The sequence below is a fragment of the Marmota flaviventris genome, chromosome 2 (genome assembly GCF_047511675.1).
Source record: "Marmota flaviventris isolate mMarFla1 chromosome 2, mMarFla1.hap1, whole genome shotgun sequence".
NCBI classification, from domain to species: Eukaryota; Metazoa; Chordata; class Mammalia; order Rodentia; family Sciuridae; genus Marmota; species Marmota flaviventris.
Window position 1 is genome coordinate 34,300,114 of NC_092499.1, and position 20,940 is coordinate 34,321,053.

Sequence of the window (20,940 nt, forward strand, 5' to 3'; positions counted from 1 at the left end):
GACACAGTGGCAGAAACTGCAGGGGGAGCTGAGCACAAACTCTGAGCAGCAACTAGGGGCCTGGCTGCTGAGCATCAGCCTCTGGGGTTCACTCTGGCTTCAGCACAGTCTATGGTGTGTGCTGCTCCATTTCTCTTCTTGATGAAAAATCATACAAATATCCCGAGCAGCAACAGAAGGAGTGGACAACCCCAACTCAGCTCTTCACTAGTGGAAGTAAAAACAAAAGCTGACAGCGTTAGTTCCTCAAGCAGGAACAAAGTAACTTCAAGGTAAAACTACTCAAACAATGGAGTGCTGTCTTTGCTCATCCTTGCAGACAAAGCCCAGACCCCAAACATTGTTTCAGGTCACCCTGGTAGACATTGTTGTGGCTTGTTATATTTTTATTGCAACAAATGTGCTAGAGGAAGTGACATGTGCATAAGGTCTCCCTAACAGAGTGTGGAAGTTAAGGTGATAGGAGAACTAGAGCCCCTAAACAAGAATTCCAAGATTGCTAATAGAAAAGGAAGGGAAGAGAAGACAGGAAGAGGAACAGACCTCTCACACTGCAACAATGCAGTGAGAGGAAAGGGAATTTCCTCATGCAGATAAGGGTGTCTTTTCTTGGTAGGCTGGTATTCAGAGGAAAGGGAGGGAGCAAATGCATAATTGAAGATAGACCCATGGTTAAATGGTGAATGGTCCTGGCAAGTTACATAGTTTAGTTTGCTTTCTGAGAAGGCAAACTGACCCTTGTGAATCATGTGAATCAGTTTGCAGTGCTTGTGGAAGGTTAAACATACATACATTTTTATTCTGTATCTTCATGAAAACCTATTAGAAAGGCAGTGAATAGTCTCCAAAGGGCATAAATCTTCAGGGCATAGAAAAGGAGATGATGGCAGTGGTGTTGACTGAATTTTAGAGGGTCAGAAATATAGGGAGAAACTTATGTCACAGGCCAAGTGAATACGGAAGCTGTGTCTTATGAGAAAGGCTGCCAAAGAACATCGCTTGTGTGCTGTGCCTTCGTGGAAGGTTTAGGAGTCAGAAGCACCAATTATCCTTAAACCACTGGAGAAGGTGGTGCTGGTGCTGTAAGGGTTTGTGGTGTGTGTGTGTGTGTGTGTGTGTGTGTGTGTGTGTGTGTTGAGTGTATGTGGTGATTGGACAGAATATCTATTTTCCAAAAACTTTATGCATTACCACACTTTTTGACTTTTCTTGTCAGACTTTCATTTTTATGTGTACATAATTCATTTGATTATGAATCAGATGGAGTTTCATTTTAAGTCATTTATATTTTCTGCACTTTTTCCATTTGGATCTCTGCCCATTTTTAATGTTTTTGTCTCTGATCTTCACATCCACATTTTTTCAACCCATCATATATTTACATATCTTCACCCATTTTTAAAAAACTTGATTTTTTTAGTATTTTAGGTCACAGCAAAATTGAGAGCAAATTCCAGAGCTGTCTCACATATTTTCCCTGCCCCTGTCTTGCCCCAGCCTCCCCTAGAATGGTACACTTGATACAGGAGTGAACTACACTCCCACACCATGCCAATGCCCATAGTTAATTATGGGTCACCTTATATCATCTGGGTTTGGACAAATTCATAATGACATAAACCTCCCATTATAGAATCATGTAGAATACTCTCATTTCCACAGTTGTTAGGATAATTTGGGCTCCAGATATAATTTTTATGGGAATATTAAAGGTATGTGAGCCCTTTTATTTAAGAAAAAAGTGAGTGCACTAAAACATGAACATGTAAGTAGGATGTTAAAATGTTGAGATAGTTTGCATATGTGCTTTGGATTACAAACTGTATTTGTGATCTGTTCCATATTAATAGGATATTGAAAATTTACTCTTTGATTATTGTTCTAGGGCTTCCATAACAAACAGCCACAGACTCTGTGTTTCAAGCAGGAGACATTTCTTGCTCTCGGTTCTGGAGACTGGAAGACCAAGGTCAATGTGTCAGCAGGATTGTTCTCCTGAGGCCTCTCGCCTTGGTATGAGGTGATGCTTCTCACTGAGTCATCACGTGGCCTTCCACTGAAGATGCACATGTCTGTGCCCAAATATCCTCTTCTGCTAAGAACATCAGTCATTTTGAAATGGAGCCCAGCTTCATTTACCTTAATTACTTCTTTAATGACCCTGTCTTCAAATACCATCACATTCTGAGGGTCTTAGAGTCAGGGCTTCAACATACAAATTTTGGGTGGGTCACAATTTAGTTCATAGTAACTCTCCAAGCACCCGTGAAAGTCTTCCTGATCCAACCTTCTATGGATTTCTGGTGCACAAAATGATCAGACATAATTCTGGTGATGAGATGTCCCTGTCTTCTCCTAAGTGTGTTTCTAGAGGAATTAGGAAATACACTGATGAATAATTCTTTAAACAGTCCAAATTATAAAATAATAGAAGTAGAGAGATCAATGATAAAAAATCGAAAGCTGTTATTTGGATAACAGGCTTCTTTCTCCTCTGCTCTCTCAAGGTATGAAATTTTCTCATTTTTAATTTCTTTCTTTTCTGTAGCTGTCTTCAATTATTCTTGATATTTTGTTCCTGCCTTTTTTCCTTTCTTTCCCAGATTTGTTTTCTGTCTGAATGCTCTTTTTTTTTCCATTTTTTTTTTAACCTTACTCTTTCTTTCACCCTGTGGTCACAGATTGAAACTCCAGGAGCTAATAACGTGGCTGAGTAACTTGCTATTCTCTGCACTCCTCCTCCACCACCAGAATGGGCCTTCTCATGGGACATCTCTTTATTGGGTGTGGTGGGTTTAGTGGTCTTGACAGCGGATGTGGCTCCAGTCCTTGCACAAAGAGGCACCAGGAAGAATTGCATTCTATATCTTCTACTTTCTTTGTTGTTTGACTTTATGCTTTTCTCAAGCAGTACATAGCAGGATTTTCAGTTTTGATTCAATCAGATAATCTCTTTTTATGTATGTTTTTATTATTGAAGAGTCTGGATTGAGTTGCTTGGTATACTCTTGGTTTTTCCTTTCATTTTTAAAAGTCTGTTTTCTGTTCCATTGGTGAATTTTTTATTAATCAATTTTTAATTTTTAACATTTAAGAGAATGTAGAGAATATTCCTGTTCTCATGTCTTATGAAAACCACTCTCAAATTATATATAATATTTGTCATCATAAAACACTATATTTTTTCCTTGTCCTATATTATTATTATTTTTCTTTCCACAGTGATATTCTACTGCATTTACTCCTTGTATATCCTATTTCTTCCCTAGCTGATTTGCCTTATTTAGAATCATCTCAGTGGTCAGTTGGTGGAAACTACAACACATTCTGTAGGTTCTATATGTAGGACAGTAATTTCAGAGTTTATCAAATGTGCTGAGAAGCTACAGGTCCAATGCACAAATAAGAAAAGCAATAAAAACAAAAGCAATCCACATAATAATTAGAAGATGAATTCACTCTATTCCTCCTATAAGCCATGGACTTCCCACTTCCCTGATACTTTTTACTTGCTGATCACATGGACCTTCCTTTTAATTCCTCCTTCTCTGTATATAGAAAAAATGGCCACATGTATATAAAGAGGAAAGTCTTGCAATGTTTACTGCCATATTATATTTCATAGTAAATAACCAACAACACCTTGAGTGTTCATCAACAGAGGAAGGGCTGTACAAACTAGACCAGCCATGATGTGGTACAAGACAGCAGCAGAACTAATGAAATAAGACCTACAGGATTTATTATTGAGTTCATAAAGCAAGTACAGAAAGCTATGCAAAGGATGTATCATTTTATACCAAGTAAAAAGCTATTAATGAAATACTACATGTTGTCTGTTGATTCACATATTTGGTATAAGACAGTAGATCTACAGTGAAACATCTGGGAGCTTCACCTGCAGATTGAAAGATTAAGGAAGAGTTGGGGTGATGAGTGATTAAAGGGCAGCATTTTAGGAGAAGTTAGAGGGGACTTTGATTCACATATAGTGTTTTATGACTTTAAATAATTCCTATATTCATAAATTTTTCATGTTAAAGCCAATAAAATGTAATCAAAACCATGATAAAGATTTTTCCATATTCTCATTTATCCTTCTGATAACAAGGCAGGGGAGGGAAAAGAAAATGTTCAATTTCTTCAAAAGATTTTTTTCTGATGGTCCCATGCACACGTCCTCTCCTGCCTCTGGGGTCATGGTTTCAGTGTTCACTCCTCTGGGTGTCTTACATTTTGATTATATTGATTATATTATAGATATGTGTATTTTCTCTTTTAAATATTCTTTTTATTTACTCCCAGTAAATCGTGAATGACTGTTTATGGATTTATTTTCAGCTAAATTCAAGAAATCTAATAAATAGTGCAGGATAACTGCAATTTTATTTTAAAAGTTATTTATTTATTTATTTTTTAAAAAAATTTTATTGGTTGGGGTTTGAACCCAGACACTTGTGCTGTTTGTTCTACTACTGAGCTACTTCCTCACCTGTGAACTTGGCTAATTTTTATTCCTACAGACTCTAGACATTTTGTTTTCTGACCATCTGCATTTCCTGCTCCAAGAAACTTGTAGTGACTGCTGAGGCCTTGGTTGGTCTTAAGTGAATACTTTGATGGAATCTGTCCACCAGGGGGCACTCCAGGCTGCAGAAGGAAGGATTTCAGAGGATTCCCAGAGGGTAAATAGAGACCAGAGGTGTGAGCCAGTCACATCACAGACAAAAAGGGGGCAGCCTGTTCATCTCAGGTCTTCAGGCCTGCTGTTCTACATAAAATCTCAGAAGGCTGAAGACCGTATCTATACTTATTTGATCCCTTATTTGTAAACTCATTGGGAGTATCATTTTCTGAGCACAGGCCAGGGAGTTAAAATTTTACTTGTCATATGAGGATGGAGAAAATATCTTCAGAACCTGGTTTCAATTTTTTGCTTTATTACAGAAATTCTTAAAATATACTGATGTAAATTATTCTAATACTCTTGATAGCCAATCGTGCTAGGCGAGCACTCTACTGCTGAGCCACAACTCCAGCCCTAGCCCATCTTTTTATATTATCTCTCTCAGACTAGAAGGAACAAGAATAAATGGGTAAGAAGAAAAGATGAAAATGAAGAACAAAGGTAGAAGGAGAAAAGGAGAGGCCAATATTGACTTGAGCAACAATGTGTGCCCGAGCAGAGGAAATTGTTGGGCAGCAGAAAGGTGGGAGTAGAGAATAAAACATGGTGGACATCATATGAATGTCCTCTCTTCTTTTAAATCAATGAAACTCTTGTTGGAAATGTTTTTAATGTAGACAGAGAACTTCATTTCATGAAATGGTTTTCATTTCTTAATGCATGTTATCAAATAGTTTCCTTGACCAGAATTCTCATATTATTGATTTCTCAAATTCCCTGTTAACCACACTATATATGAGAAAAGGGCTTATTCTTCCAATGATTCTTTAAGGCCCACCTAATCCAGTTATGTAGTTAACCCATAGGTTGTTCCCTAAAGTGTCATCATCCTTACATATATTCCCACAAACTACTCTTACTTCATCTATTATAAGGAAAAAAATCACTTTTATCTTCATCCAACAGAAACAAGGCCCCCAACACCTACACTGTCCTCACATAATTCTGCAGCCATAATTGCTGTTTCCCTGGGCCACTGGGGGTGGAGCTCCCTGTTAGGGGAAGGACAGAGCTCAGATGTGACTGGTGCTCAGGGAGTCAGGTGGCACCTGTTGCCTGGGAGAACAAGCTTGTCTGGCCCCAAGACCTGACACCTGCAGAGCAGAAGCCCAGCAGCCAGGCCAGCAGCCATGCAGAGGGGACTGGGGGCTCTGCTGGGGCTTCTGTGGGTGCAGCTTTGCTGTGAGTGGGGTTCCTCCCAGATGGGGCTGGGGGTGTTGTAGGGCTGACAGTGTGAAGGAGGGCAGGGAGAGCTGGCACCAAGCCCCCTCCCTGTGCTCCACCCTCAGGGTGTTTCCTGGGATATTCTACAGGTTTGTAAACTGGTCATGGATTCTGCAGTGAATTCGTGTTTGCTTTTTTCTTTCCAAGCAGGGGTGAGAGGGCAGCAGGTGGAGTAGAGTCCTTCAGTCCTGAGGCTCCAGGAGGGAACCAGGCCTACTCTGATGTGCAATTTTTCCACCACCATTTACAGTGTACAGTGGTTCTGACAGAATCCTGGGGGTGGCCTAGTCAATCTGTTTTACCTGACTTCAGGGACAAAGCAGGAGGGAAGGTTAAAGGCAACAGCAGATGCTAAGAAGCGCTCCAGCACCCTGCACATCTCTACCTCCCAGCTGGAAGACTCAGGCACCTACCTCTGTGTAGTTGAGGCACAGTGCTCCTTGAGGACCTGCAGCTTGTCACCAAACTGCAGCTGCAGCCACAGCCTCTGCCTCTGGGAGGACTTGCAAGGCACTGTCTGCACAGTTATAGGTGTCCTGATTCACATTGTAGCACTGTCACCTCTGCTAACAGGAGATTTCTCAGCACTGTCTTCCCACTTTGTTTGGACCCTTTTCCTTCTAGAAACCCTTTGCTGGAAAAATTTCTAATAAGTAACCATTGCAGCAACTGATAAGGGTGTCAGTGCCCAAAGTACTGTTAAAACAGATCGCCTGGCAGAGCTTATTAATGACGTCTAAATTACTGTGATCAAAAATGCTTGAAAAAAATGTATGAGTGTCAAATATAGAATAGATGTCCCAGTTGATTGCAGGTTGTTCAATATCCAACATAAGGATAATATGTTAGTTATCTTGTACATATTCAATGTTTGTATTCAGATTTTTTTTCACACCTGGAAACTTTGAAAAATATAATGAAAAATTCCTTCTTGTTTTTGAATGTCAGGATTATAGAGCAAAAGTGACTTGCTTGAACTCACATGGTTAAAATCTAGTGAGCTTGGGTGGGATTCCCACTTAGGAAATCTAATATTAGAGTTTGTGCTCTGAGCTACCAGTGCAAAAGACTCCCAAATGCAAAATCAGTCTATGTCTATATCTCTACAACACGTTCACATACATCACTGATGAAAATATCCATTTAATTATTTCAAAATGTCACCCTTTAAAACTTTAATTTTGTTACATGGGAATCCAGTGCACTTCCTTGCATTTTTAATAAATATATTACCCATAATTTTCTAACATTATTTTGGGTTTGGGAAAGGGAGCATAAATCTTCCAGTGTTATCCCAAAAGAAATCTTTGTTTTCTGTAGCCACCTACCAAGACTTCTCACAACCAACCCCAAAGTTTAAACCTGCATATGGATTAATTGTGATGTAAATTGATTCTCAGCATTGCAAGTTCTTTGTGTTAATGTAAGAGATTATTTAAGAAGGAGGGAGACCATGAGATTTAGATGAGGACACTTGGGCAACTCCAGTGAAGCTGGGAGAAGGACTGACTTCCTAGGAATGTGACCTATATAGGTTCATGGGGCCTGAAAGTCAGATTGGATCTGGAGCAGCCTATGAGCTGAGCTATTGGTCCAGCCTATTCCAAGACCAGGTATATGGTAGGTGCACCTGATGTCTGTATGTGGCAATGAATGTTGTTAGTAAATTTTTACAAGATGAATGGCTATGTATGGGCATTCCAATAAAGCATTTTGGAGTGATCAGAATCCTTTGAAAAGTTTATAAAGTTTGGTTTTGAAAATTGATGCCACATAGCGAAGGATTATGTACAGACACAGAAATAGGAATGCCTATTGTTATATTTTCATGGTTAATAAGTAATCTTTTACTTGATGGTATATTAGATGGTCATTAACATGGCATATATGAATTCTACATAAAATCAAGGACTATATTATTACCAAGTATTGAATTAAAGCTGAAAACATTAGATTAAAACATATCGCACAATAGCTAAACTGTGGAAGCAACCTATATACCCTTCAATAGATGAATGGATAAAGAAACTGTAAATATATGCACAATGGAATATTACTCAGCATTAAAAGAGCATAAAATTATGGCATTTGCAGGTAAATGAATGGAGTTGGAGAATATCATGCTAAGCGAAGTAAGCCAGTCCCCCAAACCCAAAGGCTGAATGTTCTCTCTGATAAGTGGATGCTGATCCATAACAGGGAGGGAGGAGGCATAGGAAAAATGAAGGGACTTTGATTGGGCAAAGTAGAGGGAGGGGACGAAGGGTGCATGGGGTTAGGAAAATGGTGGAATGAAATGGTCATCATTATCCTAGGTACATGTATGACTGCACATATGGTGTGACACTACATTGTGTACAACCATAGAAATATAAAGTTTTGCTCCAGTTGTGTACAATGAATCAAAATGCATTCTGGTGTCATATATAGCTAATTAAAATTAATTAATTAATTAAAAAATACACAATTGTCGCTTTTATAGAAAAATGGCCATGTATTGAAAGCTTCATATGTTTCAATCATATAGGTCTATCATGGATGTACTAGGTGAAAATAAGACCTTCCTGTGAAGAGGTCTTTCAGGAAACATGAAGAAAAAAGCAATTTATGGAGTGGTAATATTAAGAAATAACTTTTCAGTCTCTCTTTCTTCATGTGGTTGTACTATTATTTGTATAGTGTAATTTAATTTAATTTTTAATTTTTAATGGAATATTTATTTTTATTTTTATTTCAATTTTTTATTAGTGCATTATAATTATACATAAATGGTGGATTTATTGTTACATATTCATTCATGCTCACAATATAACAATATAATTTGGCCAATATTATTCCCTAATATTTTCACTTTGCCTCTCCTCCTCCCTCCCTCTGGTCCCTTTCTTCTACTAATGTTAATTCGATTTTCATATGACCCCCACCCCAACTTTTCTTTTGCTTTTTATATGTAGCTTCCACATGTGAGAGAAAACATATGATCCTTGACTTTCTGAGTTTGGCTTATTTCACCTAACTTAACATTTTCAACTTCTATCAGTTTTCCTGCAAATGACATAGTTTCATTCTCCTTTATGACTGAATGAAACTTCATTGTGTATACAAACCATTTTTAAAATTTATTCATCCACCAATGATCACCTAGGTGTTTCCATAGTTTGCCTATTGTGAATTGTGATGCTATAAACATGAGCATGCATGTATTGGTAAGGTGAGATGGCTTTAATTCTTTAGAATAAATGCCCAGGATTGGTAGAGCTGGGTCATATGTTGGTTTCATCCTTAATCTTTTGTGGAATCTCCATACTGGTTTCTAAGGTGGTTGTACTAATTTGTATTCCCACCAACAGTGTCCAAGTGTTCCTTTTTCTCTACATGATCTCCAACATTTATTATTGTTTGTATTCTTGATGTTAGCCGTTCTAATTGGATTGAGATGAATTCTTGGTGTAGGTTTTGACTTGCATGTTCCTGATTGTTAGGGATGTGGAACATTTTTTTTTCTTGTATTTTGTTAATTTGTCCATTTACTACTAGGGTTATTTTTTAGTGTTAAGTTTTTTGAGTTCTTTATATATTTTGAATATTAAACCTTTGTCAGAAGAGTTACCAGCAAAGATATTTTTCCCATTCTATAGGTTTTTTCTTCCATTTTAATTGGTTCCTTTGCTGTACAAATGTTTTTTTTTTTAAATTGGGGTCATCCCATTTATTAATTTTGGTACTATTCTCTGAGTTTTAGGAATCCTGTTGTAAAAGTCATTGCCTGAACTTTTATGTTGGAGTGTAGATGCTTTGTATTCTTCTAGGATTTATGTATTTTCTGTTTTAATTCCTGGTTTGAGGATTTTTTTCCTCTTTGCAGGGAGATAGAGAGTGATCTAGTCTCACTCCTCTACATATAGAGATCCTCTTTTCCCAGCACCATTTGTTCAAAAGGCTACCTTTTCTGTATCTTGCAGCCTTTTCATTGGTCCATGTGTCTGTTTTTATGCCAGTACCATGCAGTTTTTGTTACTGTAACTTTTTATAGCTATGCAGTATAATCTGATGTCAGATATTGTGATGCTTCCAGTATTGCTCCCCCCAACTTCCACCCGCTGCTCTAGAAATGCTTTGGCGATTGTGGATCTCTTTCTGCCTATCCATGAACATGGGAGTTCTTTCCATCTTCTAGTGTCTTGTTCAATTTCTTTCTTCAGAGTTCTATAGTTTTATTTCTATTGTTTCTTTCCTTTCCAGTCTTTTCTTCTTCCATTTTTATTCTCTTTCTCTCCTCCACTGTTCTCCCTTCTAGTATATGGAATCCTATTCTTTCTTAGTACCTTAGTTCACTCTAGCTTCTGTATATAAAAGACATTGACTTTACCATTCTAGCTTATTTTACTTAGCATGATGTTCTCCAGTTTCATCCATTTATAGTCAAATAACATAATTTTACTCTTCTCTATGGTTGACTAAAACTTCATTATTTATATATACCACATTTTCTTTATTCATTCACCTGTTGCTGGGCACATGGCTGGTTCCATAACTTGGCTATTGTGAATTGTCCTACTTTAAACATTAATATTCATGCATCACTATACTATGCTGATTTTAGTTTGCTTGCTTTTTAAATAAATACTAAATAGTGGGATAGCTAGTTTGTATGGTGGAGTCATTCCTTGTCTTTTGATTGTTCTGATTTGTAGTTCCATCAACAATGTATGCATGTACATTTCCCTCCACATCCTCAGCAGCATCTATTATTTGTTTTCTTGATGATTGCCATTCTAACTGGAGTGAGATATATCTCAGTGTGGTTTTGATTGGACTTTGTTGATTGATAAATATGTTGAATATTTTTAAATGTATTTATCAGCCATTTGTATTTTCACTTTTGAGAAATGTCTTTTTAATTCATTTGTTCATTTATTGATTGGGTTATTTATGTTTTTAAAAATATTCTCCCATTCTGCATGCTCTTTCTTCATGTTCTTACTTGTTTCTTTTGTTGTGCAGAGTTTTTAAATGTCATGCCATCCTGCTTATTGATTTCTGGTTTTATTTCTTGAACATTAGGGATTTTGTTAAGAAAGTTGGTGCCTGTACCAATAAGTGGGTTTGTTTGTTTGTTTGTTTTCTAACAACCATATATTTTCTGTTCTTATTCATGCGTCTTTAGCTTGCTTTGTGTTGACTTTTGTAAAGAATGATAAATAAGGGTCTAGTATCATTCTTATACATATGGATAACTAGTTTTCCCAGCACCATTTGTTCAAAAGACGATCTTTAATCTAATTTGTGCTTTTGGCACCTTAGCCAAATATCAGATGACTGTATAGATGTATTTGTCTCTGTCATCTCTACTCTTCCATTGGTGTTCTGTTCTTTTCTCCCATTCAGAATGATTTTCGAACTTTTGTTTTTCATATACAACCTTAATAATCTTGAGGCAATTTCCTTCTAGCCCTCATTTCCTCAATTTTTTTTTTAACATGAAGGGGTGCTGGATTTTGTTGAAGGATTTTCCTGCATCTATTGAGATGATCATGTGATTTTGTCCTTGATTCTATTTATGTCAAGAATTGCATTTATTACTTTGTATATGTTGAAGTGACATTGCATGACTAGAATGAAATCCACTACAGCATGGTGTGCCATTTTCTTAATATGTTTTTGAATGTGAATTTCTTAAGATTTCATTAAGGATTTATCACCTATGTTCATCAGGGTTATTGGTCTGTATTTTTTTTTTACTCTTGATATTCTTTTCTCTGTTTTTGATATCAAGCCAATACTGGCTTAACAGAATGAATTTGGGAGTGTTCCCTTCCTTTTCTATTTCATGGAATAATTTGAGGAAGATTAACATTTTTTCCTCTTTAAGTGTCTGATGAATCTAAGCTGAAAATTGATTTGGTCCTGGGCTTTTCTTCATTGGAAGGCTTTTAATTGCTGCTTTATTATCAATGTTTGATATTGATCTGACTTAATTTTTCAATTTGGGTAGATTGTATGTGTCTGGAAATTTGTTAATATCTTCCAGTTGATTGTTGTACCTATTTTCAAAATAGTTCTTAATGATTCTCTAGATTTCAGAGATATCTGTTGTGATATTTCTTTGTCATTTCTAATTTTGTTAATTTGGGGCTTTCTCTCTTTTAGGACTGCTTTGCTAAGGATTAATCATTCTTGTTTTTTCAAAGAAGCAATTCTTTCTTGCATTAATCCTTTATATTTTTATTCTCAATTTTATTAGTTTCTTGTTATTCGACTAGCAAATCAGTCCACCACTCACTGGTTGATATTGGAGTTAGACAAGTGACAGGCCATCCTCAACACCCAGGTAATCTTTTAACACCTTTCCTAAAAGTCATGGTGTATATCCATTATCTCAAGTGGCCATCCCTTGAAAGAAGGATAGCAACATCATCAGCATCACTCAACATTGTTAGCAAAAATGAGTTTGAAATTGAGACACCGAGGACAACATCATACTGCTGCAGTTGACAGTCCCTGAGGTGGTAGAAAATTTTCTTCTGGATGCCACAACTCAAAAAAGGCAACACTGACCTGAAATATCTGTATCCAAGAATAGGGAACCTTTTCAAATAAAGGATATGAGAATACTATAATATGCGGAATGGGTGAGAGTATAGAAGAAACTTAGAATGGAGAAATGTTATACATATGAAAACATTATTTTATATATACACACATATGTATTTATATATTGAGCTGAAGTTTGTCATCACAAGTGTCCTTAAGTGTTTAATGGCATAAAATGTATACATGGACTTAGATTTACTCTTGGTGACTCCAGGAGTGTTGTGAGGACAAATCAGAGGAAAGGGGCCTTGACTCTGGAAATAAGATCATCTTGGTTGGCCAGAAGCCATTGCTCAAAGTTAGTTTTTGAGGTTCTGTTTCCTATTTGTATTATCTTCATATATTACATAGGCAATAGGTAGGCTTCCCTAGATTTTTGTCTTACAGAAGTTTCAGGAAACCTTAAAAAATTAAAGTAGAAAAGCGTGGGTGGCTTTTGTTTTGTTTTTGAAAATGGAAATAATCCTGGTAATGTACAGAGTTGAAGTACTTTATAGAAGTTTTGGGGAAAGAATTTTGTTCTGGGAATCCTATTGGAAAATCGATTATCAAGGAAGTAGAAATCCATTCCAGGATTAGTGGCTCATGAATTGAGAGGAAATTCCAGGTAACATATAAGACAGTCATTGCATCCATGGATAATAGCCCATTTTGATAGCAGAAAATAAAATCACATCAACAATAAACTTACATGTGATTACATATCTTGAATCTGAAGTCTGATTTTTTTGAGAATCTCTTTTCTTTTTCTGATTTGCAGAACAGAAGCTATCAGAAATAGGAAAAGCTTTCTTAAAGGTTGTCAAATTTCTCTTTGCAATTCAATCCAATCTGTCAAACTTTCTGAAGATAGAGTATTAATGACTCAAGAATTTATCCCCATGATCATTACCATTAATATTTGATCTTTATTTTTCATCCTAGGCACCTGTGTTAGTGAGATTTTTATTGCTGTGACTAAAAGACCTGAGAAGAACAATTGTAGAGGAAGAAAAGTTTATTTCAGGGCTCATGCTTTCAGAGGCCTGAATCTATAGACAGCTGGCTTCATTCCTTAGGGCTTGAGGTGAGGCAGCACATCATGCTGGAAGAGTGTGACAGAGTCAAAACTCACATGATCATCAGGAAGCAGAGTGAGAATCCATTTGCCATATACAATATGTATAACCCCAATGACCCACCTCCCCAGACACATCCTAACTGGCCTTCACTTACCACTCAGTTATTCCCATCGGGGAATTAATTAACTGATTGGTTAAGGCATTCACAACCCAATCATTTTTCCTTTAAGCCATCATGCATTGTCTCACATATGAGATTATTTTGGCGGGGGCACACCATACAAAATATAACACATCTTTACTGAGGGAAGATGCCACAGTGTGATTTGTTACTGCCCATTCTCTAGAAATGGTAAGTTATGGGAAGGACCAAACTTGGAGGAGCAGAGTCTGAGATGATGTGCATTTCAAATATCCACTTGTCCTCTCTGTCTTACACTTATCTTGGCCTTATAAGTAACTTCAATGAAGAGTTTAATCTCTGTCGTGGACAAATAATGAAGTTATATTTGAATGAAAGGGAAAGTATTAAATGTTCTTTTGTTTATGAGAGTAAATCATAGTGCTTTCTGGATTTCAAATATGTCAAGTCTGCCCATAATTATATCAACACTAACAGCATCTACAGCTTTCCAGTTTATTAACAATGGCTCGATAGTATTCATTAACACTAACATTTATCTCTAATACTTTCTGTAAATATAATTTTAGAACCAAGACCTACTTTGACCCATTTTTACTTTTATATGTCTTTCTTCATCCCTGATAGGTTAAATGACCATTTAACCATTTCAATATTTAGGGATATGACCACGAGGTGGCAGTCTACCCCAACTGGTGCATAATAGGTGGAAGACTTATTGCAGTGGACTCTGAATGAATAGGTTTTTTCTTATAGGCTGGGTAGACAATAAAGAGAAGCCAATATAATTGTTACTGTGAAAAAGGAACATCACGATAACAGAAGGAGCTCTCCTGAGTAGATTTCAAGTCTGGATTGATTTAATTGTGAACAATGAAGATATCTAATCCTGCTTTATTCATGTTCTTGTGGCTGCAGCTGGATGGTGAGTTGAGGATTTGGGGGAAACAGAGTATATTAGCAGATGTTCTTTAGACATCTGGGAAGAAAACTGGCTTTATGGAGGCTTTCCCTAGTCACTGAAGAATAGGAAAACTCTAAAGAGTAATCACATACAAACATTTTCTTTTTTTTTTTCATTTTCTTTCTGCATAGAGTTTAGCCAAGGAGAGAAAGTGGATCAGCATCCTTCTACCCTGAGTGTCCAGGATGGAGACAGTGCTGTTATCAACTGCACTTACTCAGACAGTACTTGGGACTATTTCTCTTGGTATAAACAAGAAACTGGAAAAGGTCTCCAGCGTATTATAGACATTCGTTCAAACAAGGAGATAAGTCAAATCCAAAGATTAATTGTTGTGTTGGATAAGAAAGCCAAACACTTCTATCCTGAACATCACAGCCTCTCAGCTTGGAGACTCAGCTGTCTACTTCTGTGCAGCCAGTGCACTATGCTTCCCAGACACCTGCAGCCTGTACTCAAACCTGCCACTGGGCAGAGCTCCACCTGCTTCCTTTGTCACAGTCTTCCCATAGCATTTGCCTCAATGCAAATGAAAACTAGCATATTAACATTAAATACATATAGTAAACAGGTTGGGTTCATTATGACCCAGTTGCTTAATAATTTTGGTTAACAATTTTTTTCCAACTTTTTTGTGTATTTAAGGGGTAAAGCATAATGTTTTGATATAAATAAACAGTGAAAATTGGACAGCTGGAGGGGAATGCATAGAGAAGTCATGGGAGAAGAAATCCCCAACTTCAGGTATCTCCACGTGATCAGCAATCCTAAAGTTATGCTCAATGGATTCTTAAGGGGAATTAGAACTGTTTTGCCTTGAAATCCAGAGTTGGAAGATGAGTTTACACCTGCTCTCATATAAATAACCCCTTGAGATCTTTATCATAATCCCTGTTATCTGTGGGCTCTTGACTATTTAGATATTGCATTAATTATTTTTCTGATTAACAAACAATACATACCAAAGACAGAAAATATGTTTGTTACAAAAATGGGAAATTGATAGGGTTTTATCCAGATAATTCCAATATTTAGTCAGAGAATACAGAGAAGTACACATATAGGACAAAGAAGTCTAGATATCTGTTATACAATATAAGGTGTATAGCTAATTATACTGTGTTAAGGATTTCTGTCAAATAAATAAATTTTAGTAATTTTTTTCAAACACATAAAAATTTACTATGAAAGAGAATAGATATGTAATTTTCTTCACTATATAATTAATTTACGATCTATATTCATCCTGACATATTCTGTTAGAAACCCCAATTACACAATTTGATTTGAAGAATCCTATTTATTTCCATTTATCTATCCCTTTCTTTCTTGAAATATAAATATAAAACTCCATTTTATATTTACTCCTCAACATTTAAATTTATTGCTCCTTTACCTTTATTTTTAGTGTGTGTGAAAAAAATCTTAGTATGTATTTTCCCACTGCTTTACTCAACTCTTACTAGTGGGTTACAGAAGGAATTTGGTTAAATATTCACAGATGGCTCACTACAAAGCTCTCTGTCTTCATGTCCAGTCTCAATCAATTTTTTATTATCACAAGTTTCTTTTAAAATTATATCTTCTCGTGACTTTGATGCATCAATGAACGTGAAGAAACTGTACAAATAAGAAATTCCCTAATTCTCTGACTTCTGGTCACAGTTAGGTGCATTTTAAGAGTTCTTATATTAATGAGTACAATGAGCCATTGGTGTTGTGAAGAGGATCCCTCTTGGCTGAGTTAAGGGTGTTAGTTATCAGCTAATTGGCTTGTTCTTATAGTCTTTAGAATAAAGTAGATTTAAAACATCTGATCAGGAGTGGCTAACATTGTGACCCCTCCTTCAACTGGCTGTCCTTCTTTTCCTCAATATTATCACAGCTCCTCTCCTGGAAAAGGACATGGACTCCTTATTAGTCCACTTCCCCCAAGACTGGTAATGGAGTGAGAGGGAAGCGTGGCTTACATTTTATCACTAAGTTTCATGGTATAAGACAGAGAATATGTTACTATTCACCTAAAATATTTATCTTACTAAGATGACAATTTATCTAAAAGAATGAAAACACAGAAATACCTACACACACACACACACACACACACACACACACACACACAAACAAAACCCTCCAGCACTGTGTGCAAGGTCAATATCTCAGATCCAGACAGGTTCAAGCTTTGGACCCACACTATAGTTGGTGTGTGTTTTCCTTTTGCTTCTGTAACAAACTTGGTGGCTTATTGCAAGAGAAGTGTATTTTCTCTGTCATGGTTCTGGAAGCCTGAAGTTGAAAACAGTTTCTCTGGGCTGCACCCACCCAGAGGCTATAGGGAGAATCTGCTCCTGGCCCCTCCCAGCTCTTATGGCTGCCAGCATTTCTGGGCTTGGGGCTGCCTCCTCCACTCTCTGCCTCCTCCACTCTCTGCCTCCTCCACTCTCTGCCTCCATAGTCACCCTGGATTCTCTCTCCCATTTTCAAGTGTCCTTCTCAGAAGTGTCTATGAGATTACTTTCAAATTTCATATAATCCAGGTAATTCTCTAAAGATCTCAGGATCGTTAACTTAATCATATCTGCATATAAATTAAATAAAGCATTATTGTTTCTATTGCCTCAATAAAACCTTACCAAAAAGTTTTTTTTGGGTATAGGAACAAAGGAAGAAAAATTAGAAATATATAACATTCTACTATTAAGGTGAGAAAATACTATTTAAAGTATAAAAATAAAGGATAGGACAGGAGATATCACAACTAGTGGTTCCAATCAGCCAGAGAATTCTGTTCTTACAGTCTTGGAGGCACTGTCTACATTGTGCCAGGGTTTAAGGATCTGGGTCAGTGTGTATTAAGGATCTGGGTCAGTGTTCATCTTCTGAAGATTGTCTGTTTATGGACATTTTCTGCAGAAGTTTAGTGAAGATCTTTAATGTGAGTTACTTTTTGATTCTTGTCATTTTAAGATGAATGATGTCACATAGTTGTTAAATGCAATTAAGAACAGCTCCTTGTACTTTATCTGCTGAACTGGTATTAAATATTACTTGGCTCCTTTCTTTAAGTTTCAGAATACCACATCATCTAGGTTTAGGCCATATAGAGGCTGATTAAATGAGAAGCCAGAAAAAGCAACCTGTTGGCATGTTGATAAGAGGCTTTATTCATGAATTTTTTTTATATAGTTCAATTTGAAAAAGAATGGAATCTGTATAATTTGGGAATTATATGTACCTACTGGTGACTGTTTCATAGGAAGCCAACATATGAGTTTGTGTGAGGGGGAAAAGCAGGGCCATGAGACCTGTAGGAGTAGCGGTGTATTATATAGGTAGCCTGTTTCCTGTTCTGGTGGAGCAGCAGCTCAGAGCATGTAGTTCCTCCCTCACCCTGTCAGGCTCCCCTCCCAGTGCAAACCCTGGAGTCAAAGAAGAATTCCTTCAGAAGGAAGAAGGCAAACATGGTGCTGCCCAGGCTGCTGAAGCTGCTTATGGTGTCCATGTGGCTGGGTAGGGATGGTTCCTAGGGGAAGTGACCGCCTCTGTGACCTAGGGACTGGGGGACAGGGTAGCCTTAAAGGGACTTGGGGAGGGTTAGTGTTGTATAAATGTGTACTTTTTCTGTCCCACACCACTTGTCCCTCAACTTTCTGATTCTGTCCTTTTCCCTTCAGGATCCAGTTTTGCCCAGAAGGTGACTCAGGCCCAGCCAGCCATGTGGGTGCAGGAGAAGGAGGCTGTGAGCCTGCTCTGCTCCTATGACACCAGTGAGACAAATTATGATCTCCTCTGGTACAAGAAGCCCAGCAGTGGGGAGATGGTCTTCCTCATCCGTCAGAACTCTTACAGCCAGCAAAATGCCACAGAAGGTCGCTACTCACTAAATTTGCAGAAGGCAAGCAAATCCATCCAGCTTGTCATCTCAGCCTCTCAGCTGGGGGACTCAGCGGTGTATTTCTGTGCACTGAGAGAGGGCACAGTAGGAGGACTGTTGGAGGAAGGTGCACAAAAACCCAGGGTCTGCCTGAGTCACCCACCTGCTGGAGGGACCAAGGCAGGAAGTGGCAGGGCTGTGTCAGCTCATGTTTGGGGTTAGAGGAAAACACTCACTCTAAAGAAACCCTTTCTAGGTTCATAGATCACATCACATTTATCACTAATCAAAGCCAGCCATATTGGTGAAACTTTGGATTGAATGTAGACACATAATTTTTGGCAGAAGATTAAAAAGGAAGAAGAAGCACAATAAACAATTTATCATTTGGATATAAAATTTGACTCAAATAATTGGCTAAAGTGGTTCAGAAACATATGGCTGAAGAGTAGTGAAAATCTGTATGAGCTGTTGGATTTTCAGAACAAAATTTCCATTAAGTATTTATTGAATAAAGATTATGTTTCTAGTGTATTTTAAAATAAGGAATGCCTTGAAATCTCTGTGTGGTGTGTGTATGTGTGTGCGTTTTTAAGAAAAATCATGCTGTTTCAATGAATTTGTTTTAGGTTTGCTTTCCTTGAGTGAAAGACACTCATATTTACTTTCTAAATGTGTCTTCTCTACTACAAACTTTGTGCCAAGTGTTTCTTCCATCTTCTCGATAACTCTACCATGGAAGAGCTCTATTTGCATATTAAAATTCTACTGTGTCTAACCCTTCATATTCATAAAAGCAAAGTAACTAGTGACTCTTACAGAGGTATGTGGAGGATCCACCCCAGAGATGGAGATGGAAACCTCTTTACAGGTACATAAGGGATCATATTCTCCTAAGATAGTCACAATCCTTTAAGAATGTTAAATTTCCACTTTCACTCTAGTATGTTCCAGCTTGCTTTTTCAGTTTTATTATTCTATTTGTTTCATTCTATGACAATATCATAAAATAATAAATTTTATTACATGTTAGGATAGGATAAATCACTTTTCGCCAGTAATGTTTATGAAGCTTTTAGTAATTATTGCAGGTATTTTTCAACATGAATGTTAAAATCTGCCCCAATTTCTTCGTATTCAATAACCCTCCACTAAACTAAATGAAAAAATCATTAAAAAAACAAAGAATGTTTCAAAACAAGAAAGTTTGAGTTACATTTATTGACACACAAAATATAAATTTATTATCTTTTTATTCAAGAAAGAGCTAAGTTTTTCAATTATGAAAGGCCTTCTATGTTCTTCAACTATATTTTGAAGTTTCTTATATATTTATTTTCTTTCTTTTTTTTTTGCAAGGGCAAACTTCACTTTTTCAAAAATTTGTTTTAATTAGTTACACATGACAGTACAATGACCTTGACATAACATACATTTGAAAAACTTCACTTTTAATTTAATTCTCTCTCCTTTTTTTCTGTTCCACTCCTTTCTCCTATGGAATTAGTACTCTCAAACTTTCTCCCCTTTTATTTTTATTTATGTATTTATTTATTTATTTATTTATTTTTGATGTTTTTAGGAATACATGACAGTAGGGCATACCTTTACATACTATACATACATAGGATACAACCCATTACAATTTTGATCCCATTCTTGCGGTTGAAAATAATGTGGAGTTACATTGGTTGTGCATTCATATATGAGCATAGGAAAGTTATGGATCACTCCATTGTGTTCCCTATTCCTTCCCCCCTCCCTTTTCTTCATTCTCCTTTGTCCGATCCAATAAACTTCTATACTTCTCCTCCTTACCCTGCCTTGTTATGGGGTAGCATACATCCATGAGAGAGAACATACCGGCTTTGGTTTTTTGGGATTGGCTTATTTCACTTAGCATGATAGTCTCCAGTTCCATCCATTTACTGGCAAGTGCCATAATTTTATTATTCGCTAGAACTGAGTAAAATTATATTGTGTATATATAATAATTTTCTTTATCCATTCATCTTGTTGAAGGACACCTAGGTTGGTTCCATAGCTTGGCTACTGTAAATTGAGCTGCTATAAATATCAATGTGGCTATGTCACTGTAGTATGCTGATATTAAATCCTTTGGGTATAAACCAAGGAGTGGAATAACTGGGTTAAATGGCGGTTCCATTCCAAGTTTTCTAAGGAATCTCTATGCTGTCCTCCAGAGTGGTTGTACCAGTTTGCAGTCCCACCAGCAATGTATGAGTGTGCCGTTTCCCCCACAACCTCACCAACATTTATTGTTACTTGTATTCTTGATGATAGCCATTCTGACTAGAGTGAGATGGAATCACAGCATAGTGTTCTTTTTTTTAACTCTTTTTTTTTTGGGGGGGACACAATTCCTTCCTTCCT

The 20,940-nt window shown here is 37.0% G+C and overlaps 1 gene segment (V, D, J or C); it reads left to right on the forward strand.

Annotated features, from left to right (window-relative positions):
• Window positions 1–12,155: 12,155 nt before the first annotated feature.
• LOC114108177 (T cell receptor alpha variable 13-2-like) lies at window positions 12,156–18,910 on the forward strand. The segment is given in 5 exon segments: window positions 12,156–12,242; window positions 13,430–13,571; window positions 14,465–14,633; window positions 14,804–14,941; window positions 18,347–18,910. Coding segments are annotated over 3 exon segments (612 nt in total).
• The last annotated feature ends 2,030 nt before the right edge of the window (window positions 18,911–20,940 follow it).